The 13,730-nt window shown below is 45.1% G+C and overlaps 1 protein-coding gene across 1 annotated transcript; it reads left to right on the forward strand.

Annotated features, from left to right (window-relative positions):
- Positions 1 to 11,566: 11,566 nt before the first annotated feature.
- Positions 11,567 to 12,473, forward strand: LOC146595924 (gallinacin-5-like). Its single transcript, XM_085304868.1, has 2 exons — positions 11,567 to 11,621; positions 12,343 to 12,473. Exons 1-2 carry the CDS (start codon positions 11,567 to 11,569, stop codon positions 12,471 to 12,473), a joined length of 186 nt encoding a protein of 61 aa, XP_085160994.1.
- The last annotated feature ends 1,257 nt before the right edge of the window (positions 12,474 to 13,730 follow it).

Raw genomic sequence — 13,730 nt, forward strand, 5'->3', positions numbered from 1 at the left:
CCATGCAAGAGTGAAAGTTGAGACTTCAGCTGCTGACAGCTTTCTCATGGAGATATCTCTGGGAAACACCTGAGTGGGATTTCTTGCACCTCCCCCAACATCTAAGAGTTTGGTGTCCACCAGACCCAACCTCCAGGGGCTTTGGAAGTGCTGAGGAGGCCACCAGGAAATGCTGTGTATCCTGGCCTTACCTGGACCCTTCAGGAGACTGAAATCCTTCCAGTAGTAAATTAAGTATTTAATTAATTCAATTACTCTCTGGAGTCTCTTATTGGATGTTTAGACTCCCCAGATTTCATGTAATCTTAAATGTTTGCTAACCCTGTGTCTTGGAGGAGGACTGACTCTGAGAGAGGTTAGTGCCTGGGAAGTCCAAGGATTGGGAAGTGTCAGCTGGGCACCATCTACATACTACCTCTCATCCCCTTTGCACTGTGCAAAACTTCCTCAGGCTAGGAGGACCCACAGGTGTCCACCCTTCAATTACAAAACAGCCGGGCTTTGGTTTGCATTGCAGAATTATTGTTTCGATAAGTCTCGGTTTACCAAGAGTGTCACTTGGGCATTAACGGAAGGACTCATCACTCACAAAACCCAAGTGATTGCTTCTTGCTCTTGGAGGTGCAAAAACTGCAGCGAGCCTAGGGTAGGCAGCAAAAATTGCAGCGAGCCCAGCTTAAGACACCCACGTTTTGTTAACCTCAAGTTCTATGAAACCTCAGCATTCAGAGAGATTTCAGGAACAATATAATTTGTGATAGATGAGCAAATGAGACCAATGAGACCAATATCTCCTGTACTTTAAGGCCATATTCTGCTCCTTGTTACATCGAGAGATGTAAATCGAAAGAAAATCTGCTGAAATTATTGCACTAACTTCTGGTGTTATGAAGATCAGAATGGCCATGGTTTGAGCATTAAAAGACACATCAAAAGGAAACAGTGCTGATCTTGCAGCCTTCATCTCTGTCAATAGCCCATTCCTAAAAGGTCCCAGGGTGCAATCCCGCTGGCCATCAGAAACTTCAGGCAGATCAGGTTTTGCTTTCCTCTCCTTTTCACATGAGGCGCACACGGGAAAATTTGCCACAGATTTAACAAAGCGGAGATTGTTTTCTCCTTGACTGTGGCAATATCACAGAGGCCCAGGAGGCTGTGCTGTAAGACAGCAGAGATGGGTTTACCATATCCTCTAACAGAGGGTTACACATACTGCATGTCTGCTTCTGAGCCAGCTACTGCTGCTACCTATAGGCAGCAAGGAGATGCAGAACATGGAAGACGCATTTGCACTCCTGTGTTTGGCACAAGCTTTAGGGTCAATATGTGGCACCCCAAAACTGCCTTTCCTGTCTTTTATCCCTCACCAACTGAATGARGCAATACCACCCTGCTCAAACACTGCTTTTATCTGAATTACAATGGTTTCCTCATTCATCCAGTGGAGAATTCTGTGTGACCAACCGTGCTAAACCCCATGAAAGAGGCTGATCCTAGACACCACATGGCTGAGAACCCAGACAGAGTGCATCTGTACCTTTCCCACCTCTCCTTGCTGTGCTTCCCACAACTGCCTGCTCTATTCCCCCATGTACCTGCCGCCCTTTTACAACGTGTGCATCTTCCCGCTCTCCCCAATCATACCATGTGCTTCTGCTCCCTGCTGCCCTCACTCTCCGTATGTCCCTCTCTATCCTGAAACACTGAGCAATTCATCTCACCAAAATCAGCTGTCTGACAGATGCCCAAGCTGTTATCATACCCAGAAGAGATCTAGGAGCTGATTCAGTTCCTCCTATGCTGGTGTTTAATGCTGCTTGAGATACCCTGGAGTACCTGAGGTGTCTGCATAGAGTATGGGGGTTTGATAGAGGGTTTTTGGAAGACCCATGCTCTTCTGGAGCAGTAGTTACAGGCCAGAGACTGCCTTGTGGTATCCTTGATAGCCATAGGTATCTGTCTGGTGGCACCTGCACTGAACCTGTGGTCAGGACAACCCACAGAGCCTGGGGTTGTCTCTGCTCACCCTCAACAGACAGTTCTGCCTCACTGGCTGCATTTCCCTGCAGACTTTAAYGACTGAAAGATGGGGCTGAGATGCAGTTGTCTAAACATAAGCATCTAATGTCATGTCAGTTCTTTTTAACCTAATTCAGCTGCTGATGATTTTTCTTTCTATGGTGACTTGTCTTTTACTTTTGTGAGGACTTAATAGGAAAGCAAGAAAACACAGAGAGATAATTCTTCCTCACTAGAGAGCAGGAGGTATTTAAGGGGAAATTCCTACCGATATTTATTTAGTAAATTAAATATCTGGCCAGGTCACTGGTAACACATGGATATACATGACTATCTCATCAAAGCCTGAGGGACATCGCTGAAAAAGACAGAATAAATGCCCAGAACTAGAAATCATTGCATTGTCTCTCAAATGACTAGATGATGCTGTATTAAAATCCATTTTTCTTTTTTCTTTTATTTGTAATTACATGAGCAAAGGTGAGGTTAGATCAGACAGCTGGCTGTAAATTAGCCATAGGCCATTAAAAGCCKTCACTTACAGCTATACTGCTAAATCAAACTTGTCCTCGGCCTGGCCATTGCAGCACAATCACTTCTCCTGTGATGTTCTCAGAGCTGCCCCTGGCACAGGTTTAGCTCTTACACTCTCCCACAATTTCCAGATATAGAATAAAAGCTGGCACAGGCCAGGGAACATTCCCATCAAGCAGTTTAAGTGCAGCCACTGTGTTCTGAAGGTTCAGTTTAACAGTATGGACATGGTCAGACTGTGCCTTTTGGGCTCGGGGTCAGGGAACAAGCCTGGTTCTGGTTAGCACACTAGCAGAGATGTGATCACCAACTAGCAAATACTTCTTCTGTGCTCACAGAGCAGTTAAATTGAGTAAGAATAACTGGTGTTGCTTATGTTAACCACAAAACCTACCTAAATGTAGCAGCTTCAAAATAGTTTCAGATTTATGGTTTTCTTCCATTCCACAAGCACCAGAAATTGTGAACAAGGGGAATGACTTTGAATGATAYCTGATCTGTGGTAGGAAAAAGGAGTGAACATCTGAGTAGACATCTGCCAGGAAAAGCCCACCAGGCCCTACTCCCTRTCTACCATTTTCCCTGAGGGACCACGTCCCACATGAAACCATTGTATGTGCTTCCAAATGAGGAGTATAGAATGACCATCCAGGAGAACAGTTGTCCATATAGGTGTTTTTAATTGCTCTGGAGAGTAATTGCCACTGAGCCTCAACCAGAAGGCACACAATACATGCCACAGAAGCTTTCAGCAAATTGCTGTGTCCTAACATGTTGCACAAACAGARGTGGCCCAAGGTGGTTTGCATGCAGCTCAGCACACTTCCTGAGACACTGCTGCAATATTTTGAAAATGATAGCCTGATTCCTCATTGGGAGATAATAATGGAGAGGATTCATTGGACCTCTCCAGTTATCACCAAAGCTGCAGGGACTTTCTGATTGGCCACTGAAGATCGTGAAAATAAGCATTTTTCACCACCCGCCAGAAACAGCATAAAGCCAGACTCTGCTCCTTCATCTCGATGCATCTGGGTGGCTGAGACTGATCTACACGACGGTTCCAACCTAGAACATCCTCTTATCTGGTAACAACCTAAATCTTGTCATTATTCAGCCTCTCCTAAAATATTCTGTCCTTTTAAAAATATGTATTTACATTACACTGATATAACCTTAACTATGTAGCAACTCCAGTCTACCAAGAGTTAGTTCAGACAGTCCAAGACACTTGGAATATTGGAACGGGAAAGAGTTTTTGCTGGCTGCGGAAAGAGAGCTGAGAGGAAGGAAGCACAAATTCCAGGAAATTTGTTCTGGAAATTGTGTAGCTCTTGAGGTGAAGGAAAATCAGCAGCCTCTAAGCAAGGACAGGGAGAAGCTGGATTTTAAGCTAACTGTGAAGGAACTTACTTAGCAGTACAAACCCTACTAAACATTTCTTATACTAATGTTAGAGTTTGTGGCTGGATGTTCCTGTAGTACTTGGCAGGAGGGCACATGAGCAAAAATGGATAAGAAACTGTACATGAGAATCTGTGCTACCACATCTGTAATAAATCACATCTATCCTGAATAGTGCAGAGCTTTGATATTACTGTCTGAATAACAAGACTAATAAGAGCTTCAGTTAAACATAATTCTTTTTTTTTGTTTGTTTGTTTTGGGTTTTTGGGGGAAAAGCTTGACAACACATATTACATTGTTTTGTATAAATATAGCAAAAAAAGTCTCATTTTGTGTTATGAATGGTTTTCATTTCCATATGGCTAGCTGAATTATTGCAACATAATCATTCTTCTCATGGTGTCTGCCAAGGAGACAAAGTATTTTCTAGAAAGCTAGTATAAGCACCTTATGAATTAATACAGTAATTAAAAGGGGATTTAAAAGTGTATCTTTCTGCACAGAAGTTTCTTCCTGTGCCATGCTCCAATGTGTGCTCCAGGGAGCTCTTAAGACAGTAGGTATTATTATGCCTAATATATCGTATAGACAGTGGTTGATTTGAGAGAACATTTCTATATTTCACCTCTTAATCCACAACAGTTCTAGGGGTGAAACYCTCTTATTAATGTGTTGGTGTCATTCCTCTGTAGTGACGGGAGCTTGCAGTCTGCCTTCCGCCATGAAAATCTTTTGCTTTCTCTTTGCCCTCCTCTTTGTGGTATTTCACGGAGCTGCAGGTAAGCTGTAAATGAAAATGAAGGGCAACATTAAAACAGCTACCGGGGTTTCATGTAGCTCATGACAACATGGAGTCTGTTGTCCCCTTGGGAAATGACCAGGCAGCTTCCTGCAGAGTAACTTCACGTATATCATTAAAACTTGGCAGCAGATTACTGCTGATACATGAAATTAGCAGACAGAAAGTCCAAGCAGCAGTTCAATGCCTTTACTACACCTTTGAAAATCCAGTGTAAGTTGGAAGAAAACTCCAAATTATCATTCAGTGACAGCATTTTCCCCATTAAAGCTTGTTGATTCTTGTACTTAAATCTCCTATTTTGTCTCTGGCTCACCCTTCAGCAAACTACTCTTAATCAAATATTCTTAAGTCACATAGAAAAAGTGAAATCTGTTCTCATGCTCTTCAAATATCCCTAGTTCCAGGGCCTTCAGGTTGGGAGGCAGAAGATCATGAGTTGAGATCTGAACATGCTTGGTGGAGAATCCTGTACTATACAYAAGTGATGCTGGCAGGCCCACAAGGAGTGGACATAAGAGGGCCTCKAATCCAAAACTCACCTTACTGTCCAGCAGAAGGAACTGTGTATTAACACCATTCCTGAAAATGCCACAATTACAGTGTGTGACTCTACATACGTAAACACTGTCAACAGAGTTCTGGGGTTGATCTCTGTGGGAACAGGATGGAAAGTGCCCCCAGGGGGATGGGAAACAACTCTTATGAATTGCAGAAGACTAAGAATGTGGAAGAGGTGTCATATATGTTTGCTTAATCTTATTCTTATTTGGGCTTCCACTTATGGCAGTTGTCAAAGACAGGATGCTGGACAAGGYGATCCCTTGGGCTGGACCAGAATGTTTGTTGTTATGTTCTTGTCTAACTTAAGGATTCATACAGAGGCTCTCTTCTGGGTGTACTCAAGATGGAAATTTGTCTGGAAGAACATACTCCTGACAGCTGAGACCTGTCATTTATCTCTGCAGTGTTCCATGGATGGATAGGTTTTTGAAACAGAATTGTTTTATTCAGCCTTCCCAGAACAGTTTTGTTCAGCCTTCCCAGCAACCCTATACTCATGTCTTGGATTTTATGAGTATTACTGTGTGTACACGTCCTGTACAGCTCGAGTGCACTGAACACCAGGGATGTCTTGAACGTATTGTACATGAGTAATATCCATGGTCAATTTGCAGAAACACATTTTCTCCATTCTGTATATGCTGGATTTTGTGTGCTTGCATATACCGAATGGGACACTATAATTAATTGGCACATATAGAAAATTGGCACAGTAAGTTAAATGCATCCAGAATGCACCAGACTGTTAGCTTGCATCTTTATTAAYAAACCAAACAGGACCAGGGAACATTCTATTTAATTGACAGCACATTCCCTGGTGCAATTTTCACTCCTGATAGCTAATACTTTCAGGGATAATACCCAGAAACAGTTCTGGGAATGGCATGGGCAAGTGGTCATTCTCAAGAGGCAGTATTTAGTAGGGAAGAAAGCTTAGCCATGTGGATATGAGCAATGCCACAGTGTTTGGCTTYAGACCCAGGGGACAATCCCTGGCTTATTTTATTTACTAGCATATATGCAGTCATTGTGCARGTATTGTTGAGTTCATCTGTGGATGACGGCTTACTTGTAAGGGAGTCCTGGGCTTGGAGACAYAGCTATTAAACCCAAGGAAGGATTAAATCCGAGGCACTAACTGGATTATTTTGCCTGTAGAGCTCCTCCTTCGGAGGTTGCATCAGGACTATCACAACTTTGGGATCTTGTGTGGCTTGGTCTCAGTGAATGGGTATTTAGCAAATGCAAAACCTCAGCCCTATCAGAAATAACTATGTCCTGCTTTTCTCATGATACAGGCTTTATTCGCTCTCCAAGACTTCCTATGCGATGTGGATATCGTGGGACTTTCTGCTTCCCTGGGAAATGCCCTCTTGGCAATAGCTACCTAGGGGTGTGCCGTTCTGGGCATTCTTGCTGTAGATGGTAAGTTTAGGACTTCAGTGGGCAAACCTGACTTTCCACATTCTCACTTAAATTCTAGGGCCCTGCACACATTAGAAAACCTGACAGTCTAGTCCATTTGTCTAGCTGCATATCACCATCCCACAAAAGCTCAGCAGCAGAAAATCTCATATGGAAGTAGTGGTCTTGGAAGCAAGTAGGAAGACCTGACTTCAGTATAAAATGGGAAGGTGGTTCCGGTTTAAACTTTGACTTCAAATAAATGCAGTGATCTTCTCCATCACTGTAGGCCCCCAAACCCTTAAATATTTTCTTTTGTGTAGGTTGTAACTTGACATATTGCACAGACTCTCCAGAGATCCAGGAATGGTCTCCTCTCTTCTTTCATTGCTGGATTCAGGGAACTGTTGTGTCAGTCATCAAGGATTTGTCATTCTTCTTTCAATAAAAAGAAAATCTGAGGAGATTATATTGCTCCTGTGTGTGGTGTTATCTTTTTTTTTTTCTCTAGAAATATTCTTCATCTTTAGAAATTTGAATTAATACCAGACAGGAATTCTGAAAGCAGATTCAATCTGCCAGGAATGTTTAGSTTAGCAACATTTCTTTCCTCTTGCGTTACCAACTAAATGAATACTATCATGTTCTTGACTTTTGCCTGCTGAGAAACACTGATTGTGGTTGAAGCTGGACTCAGTCAGTAGGGAGTATGAAAGTCTTGTCTTGTATGCTGTTTTATAGCCCCTCTGCTGTGAAAACTTTGGGTTCCCATCTTATTCCAGAGCTTTCAGACCTGGGAATAGYAGTTCTGTTTCCTTATAGGAACTAAAATAGTAAAATCCACACTGAGGAGAACAACAGGAGTCAGGTGACACCATTTTAAGATTTTGAAGCCTAATTCTACCTTTGATTATATTGGCCAGTGTAAATTTTCTGTAGATCTGCAAAATTTGTGTCAGCTGCAGTAGATAATTAGGAGCTTAGAGTCAGACATACGATGTTGCCTGAGATGATTTGATGAGTTTCGCAAAAGGCTAGTACCTCTGCTATTTCAATCACTCATGCCCCAAGAGCCTTCTCCTGATCTAGCCTGAACCCTGATGGAAAACTCAGAATGTGCAGATTGCTCAGYGGGCTCCTCTTTCTCTCCAGCTGCTACTCTGGAGCTAGGAGCATCCTTGTGCAGATAGCTTGTCCTTCAGACTAGCACTCGGTGGCTACAGCTCTGAGACCAACTGGTATGGCAGAGTTCATGTGGGTACAGCCAAACTCTCTCAACATCCAAGCAGAGTGGTTTCGTCTAAAACGCCTGTTAACAACAGTCATGCTCATACTCTCTCCTGAGTCCAGGCAATATCAAGGAAAATGCAGGTTAGCCCTGATCAAAACTGTGCTGGGGACTGAGCTAATAATGTAGCCCAGGCCAACTAGCACTGTGCCTAAATAATCCTAGGTGCAGTCTGGGGGTTAGCAATATGGCCAGACTGTGACAGTTGCCCTTAGGAAATAAGAATATATAAAACCCTGGAATATAGTGGGAGTTCACCCCCTGTTCTCTCACTGCCTACATGAAAGTTGGCACTCACAGATGCTCAGCAAARGTAGGATCATTAATGGCTGGATTTTAAGGGAAGTAACCCGAGTGTCTATATGCAAAGCACTAACTCTTGCCATTTGTCATGGAGAATCTGGCCTCCTTTCAGAGCAGATGTTTCTGCGAACAACTCAGAGTGTTGCCATTGAAACCACAGCCTTGAGAAGTACAGGAAACTGGGGCAACATCCACCYCGCTGAGAATCCCCTGGAGAGAAACTTGAGGAAGTGGCCAAGTGGAACAAACCCAGCAATTTACAGTTTATGTCCTAAGAAGTTTTGCTCAATTCAYAGCAGCTGAATGTTGCACAAAGAAGAGAGACCAAGGATTTTGCAGGGAGAGCCCAGCCCTTGATATTTTAGATTCAGCTCTGGAGATCATCCAGGATCCCTAGCCAGCATCAGACAGAATACTATAGCATCACGCTCTGAATGCATTGCCACAAATAGCTGCCCTTGCATTTGTATCTGGGGAATGGTTTCTAGAGTCAGTTCACAGTGAAAAATAAGACAAAACCTMTACAGGCAGAATTAGGGAACGGCTGATCCTGTAGAATCGCTGTTTGTGCCACTAGGACTCTGATATATCCCSAAATGATGCTACTGTCACTCTTTTAGCACAGCTTTTCTCTTTATGCAGGGTCTGAGAGAGGATACAAGTGTGAAGAATGGGAGATCTACTCACCTCGTTGTCCCAGCAGCCCTCACTGCACACACACCCTCGCTGGAGAAGATTGCTGCTGCCAGAATCTCACACAGAGGCACAGCAGTGCTAACAGCACTGTCTGGACCTCTCTTTTATGCACTATTTTTGCTCAGGCATGGACCGACACACACCAGGGTCATATGAGCAGCTGTATTTAGTGACTGTAGTGGCACAGTCACTCTATTCAAGTTTTCTACTGTGCTCAGAAGATCAGGATGTAGGGTTGTGAGCTCAGCCTTTCCTCGGGGTGAACACACACAAGTGACTTGTGTGTGTATGGAGGTAGGACCAGCCCCATAAAGAGTCGGAACGCAGCTACCCTGGGGTAAAACTGAGCTAGCAGGCCCTGACATTAGTTTACTAGTTTATTTTTTATTTTGAGAGAATCTGAAACATTGTGAAAGGTGAGTGAGTTTCACATCCATACAGTACTTTATTGCAAGCACAGTACACAAAAATACTGTCTCCTTGGTAGTAGTCTGTGAAATTATCAGGTTTCTTGCTGCAGGAGGGACTAATGAATAGATGGAAAGTTTATACAGGGAATCTCTTATCATGTTGGGTAGATTTATCTTCACTTACTGTTATGTGACTGATACAGATGTATGTTACAGCTGGTCGTGTTAAGTTCCCTCTCAAGACCATGGAAGAGAAATAGAAATTTTTAAAGTGCGATTCACCAGGATTGCTTTAGACATCACCATGAGGATGAAGTGATTTGTGTTCCTTCTGCTATGAAAAGACAGGATGGAAGGAATTTGGCTCAACAGCTTTGCTACTGCCAAAATCTACTGGTGATCATATGATTCCTGTCTGTGATACATAATGACAAGCTCATTTCAGCTGTGTCACCTCAGTCCCCTTATACAGAGCAATRAGCATTGGCAAACTGTTCTATGAAGGACAGTACCCTGCAAAAGCAGTGGCTGCTGGCCTCCTTCTCGATCCCCCCACAGGCCCCAACCTTACTTTGCAGGTGAGACCCTGCAAGAGCATATTACTCTCCCTGCAAAGCCTTTGAGCAGCCTTCTGGGTCCGAGGCCCCTTTGCTTTTACCAAACAGGTAGCTGCTGTCTTCCATGTTTTCAACCATGRTTTGATTGCATAATGACCTGGCATCTTGATGATGCACAAGAAGAAAGCTGCCAAGCTCCACTTCCAAAATCCCAAGTAGGCAATCCCTGGTAGCTGGAAGGAATCTGAGTGCTCTTCCAAACATTTTAAGAAGAACCTCCAAGTCAGAAACGCAACACAGCCCTCACCTATTGGGCAAGGACTGCCACTTGTCCTGATGGTATACTGATCCTGTGGCTACTTCTAGTCCTTGGATAAGGATCTTTGTGTCTGCTAGGCAGATATGGTATCAGAGGTGCAGGAGGAGTGGGGTTGGTAGCAGCTGCAGCTGGTTCTTAAGCACGCTACACAGCCTTGMCAAGATGGGAATTAGCAACATCTCTAAGCTGCTGTTCTTCAATATTTGCRCTAATTCAGTTTTGGTGTGGAGAGAATGAAAAGCTCTTCTGAGCACCCTGCTCAGACGACCACCATCACCATTGGGTAGTGTTTTGCTACCAAGCAATCTCCCTGAAGACAGAATTGCAGATATTTTGTGTAATGTGGTGTGTTTTGGGGAGAGAAATTGAGACAGGAAAGAGCAATGAAATATGTTGAGGTGTTGGAATGTAAGTATATTTATGTAACAAATACACATTATGCATAAGTACATTATATATGTATAAATATATTTGCTTGATGAATCTGCAAGAAGTTTGAAAAAAAATGAGTGTTGAAGGGGACATCATCAATATGTTAAGAAGCAATGATGAATTAAATACAGCAAACTCTTACGAGACAAAGATCATTAAAACTTGTCATTTGTGGATCCGCTCGTTGAACAGAGATGTCATCACATGTGGCTTCTTCCTAGTAATTTTCAAGTGAAGCATAGAAAGTATGCTTCACTTGAAGAGAGGAATACAGAGCTGTTTTGTGTTGTGAAAGCGAATTGCTTGCCAAGGTCTAACGGACAGGGATGCAGTGTGTCCCAAGATGCGTCCCCCAAACCACAACGCCAAACGTCTCTTATGCAAGGCAGGATGACACAAGACTTGGAGTGTGAAGGCCCTGGAATTTCTCTCAGAGGTGTCAGAATGTGAAAGCAATGCCTTGTTTTCCCTGACAAGATTTAAAAAAAAAAGTGCTTTTTGACTGGACATTTGGCTGTTAGCAATCACAAGGCACACTGTCTGGGTGGCGGAGACTAAGCCGTCTGTCCTTTGCCACGTGGAGTTGGCTGCTTGGGATCAAACTGCTGCTGCTGCCTGCACCAAGGAGGCGGAGGGACTGCTTGGACCCTGTGGCTGTGGAAGGTGTCCTCCACCTGGTAACTAGTAGCATCTCTTCCCAGATGGGATCTCCTCTCTCCACAGTCCTGTCCCTCTAGGAATGCTCCATGATAGGCATTCAGAGACTCCCCTGTCCATCTCTGCCCTGCTTTCTCTTCTCCTCAGAGCCGTGACTCTCCTAGTTGACTTTCAACAATGCGAATCCTGCCTCTCCTCTGTGCTCTCCTCCTGATGCTCCATGGAGCAGCAGGTAAGATATGAATGAAAGAGAGGTGAGTGAAAATAGAGGGGTTTTCTGATTTTACAGTGAGGTTTCCCTATTTAAAAGATGCAGATGAATGAAAACAGAGCCCAAACCTTTCAGTACAGTCTTTCTTTTCCTTTCCTTGTTGAGATAGTGCGTCAAACTGCAGTTTCTCCTTTGGGTGTGTGGAGGGGCATCTCCCTTGGAGCCTTTCATGCCCCATATCTGTAAAAGATCTTACATAGCTCTGCAGCTATGACTAGACTTGGGACCTTGTAACATGCGCTTTCATGCTCCAATGAAGATCTGTGCCACCTTCTGTGATACCTTAGACCACCTAGCTCCACATTCCTCACCWCTCATTCTCAATCTCACCACTAACTCCCTGGCCCCTGCCTTTCAGAGTCATGAGTACTCTGTGCAGCAGCACTACCAGGAGCAGGGAAGGTGGGGAGGAAGGCAGATCCTGTTCCCTCCCTTTGCAGAAAGAGCCAGCAACCTTGAAAAGTGAATGTCTCCCAAATGTTGTTGCTGGATGGGTAGAGAGTATTTTCTGTCAGAGAGCCATAGACATTGCCCTGCTTTCTGCTGCAGCCACCTGCTCTGACTTTCAGTGCTGGGTGGAGTCAGGGAAGGATCAAACTTTGGCCATGCTGGGGCTTCAGGATCTGCTTAACCTGCTTGGCAGGACTGTGCCAGAGATCGCCTTCTCTGCTCTCTTCTGTAGGCTTCTCCCTTTCTCGTGGGACGCCCCAGGACTGTGAGCGCCGTGGGGGGTTCTGCTCTCGGGGGTCATGCCCGCTGGGTATTGCTCGTGTTGGCATCTGCTCCCTGCAAGACTTCTGCTGCCGGAGGTAGGTTCAGGGTTTCCCAAGAGCCACTGTTGTTACCTGTTTGAGTTATAGGTCAGGTCACTGGAGAAAGAGTGGAGAATACCCACCCCAAGGGAAGGAAGAAGCCCTTGGGCAGCCACTGCTGTGCTGCCCAGCTCATGAGCTGCTGCAGTGACCAGTATCCTCCGAAACATCCCAACCCATGGCTGCTGGCCAGTACCACCACTGTCTGAAGAGAGCTCAGGTCAGCCTAGGCACTGGGCACTGCCAGATCATTCCCCTTACAGGCGATGGTATCCCTGATGGCATCCTGGCTCCTCATGCTCCCTTCTGTGCAGCCATTGGAAACAACTGCTTGCCTCTCGCAGTGACCCTGGAGATATTTACACGGACGCATCAAGCACCCCCTGGAGATGTAAAGGACATCTGTGACCCAGGACAGCCAGGTCACAGCCCCGTGCCCCATGAAAAGTGCCTGCCCTGTTCCCAATACAATACTGTGGCTGACATCCGTGTTGCTGTGACTTGTGTATGTCCTGGAGGAAAAGTGTGCTGGCATGTGCCATCTGTGGAGACCATTCTCCGTTAGACAGGAAGGGGGGCTCTCCCTTAGGACACTACATGTTGACATCAAAGCTGCAGACTCCGTAGCCTAAGGGAGAGCAGGGCCAAAGGGATTGTGTGAGAGGGACTCACCAATTCTTCCATGTGGCTATTTTCACACTTGATTTTCAGGAAAACAGGTGAATGTTGCAGACAGAAGGAGCTGTGGCTTTCCACCACAGCCCAGGCTCCTGGAGATCGTCACCATTACCTAAGCTTCCATGGCCACAGTGGAAGCATGTGGGGTGTTCACCAGGTGCCAGGCCAGACAGGGACTCCCTTGGGGCTATTTCACAAAACATGGCACTCTATGGGTTGAGGTGGCAGTGGATCCATCTCCAGGGACTATGGGACTGGTTGAGTATCACCAGCACATTGTGTGGGGCCCAGGGAGGGTTGAGGTCAGGCTGCCCCTGAGGAAATAGAGACCTGGGTCTGTGCTGGAGGGTCATGTAGGCGCCTGGGCTGCATTGGGTGTTAGTGTCATGGAAGGTTTGGGACATGGGTATGGGCCAGAGGGTCATTCAGTAGCTGGGGGCTGTGTTCAGGGTCAGTGCCATGGTGGGAATTGAGACCTGGGGCTGCACTCAAGAGCCTGGGGCTGGGTTGGGTCAGCCCCAAGACCCTTTTGTCTCTCCAGTGTCTGACTCCCAGCCCTTGGCTCTCTCCTGGTGCTGAC

The sequence above is a fragment of the Rhea americana genome, unplaced genomic scaffold (assembly GCF_003343005.1).
Source record: "Rhea americana isolate MKP2758 unplaced genomic scaffold, rheAme1 scaffold_210, whole genome shotgun sequence".
NCBI classification, from domain to species: Eukaryota; Metazoa; Chordata; class Aves; order Rheiformes; family Rheidae; genus Rhea; species Rhea americana.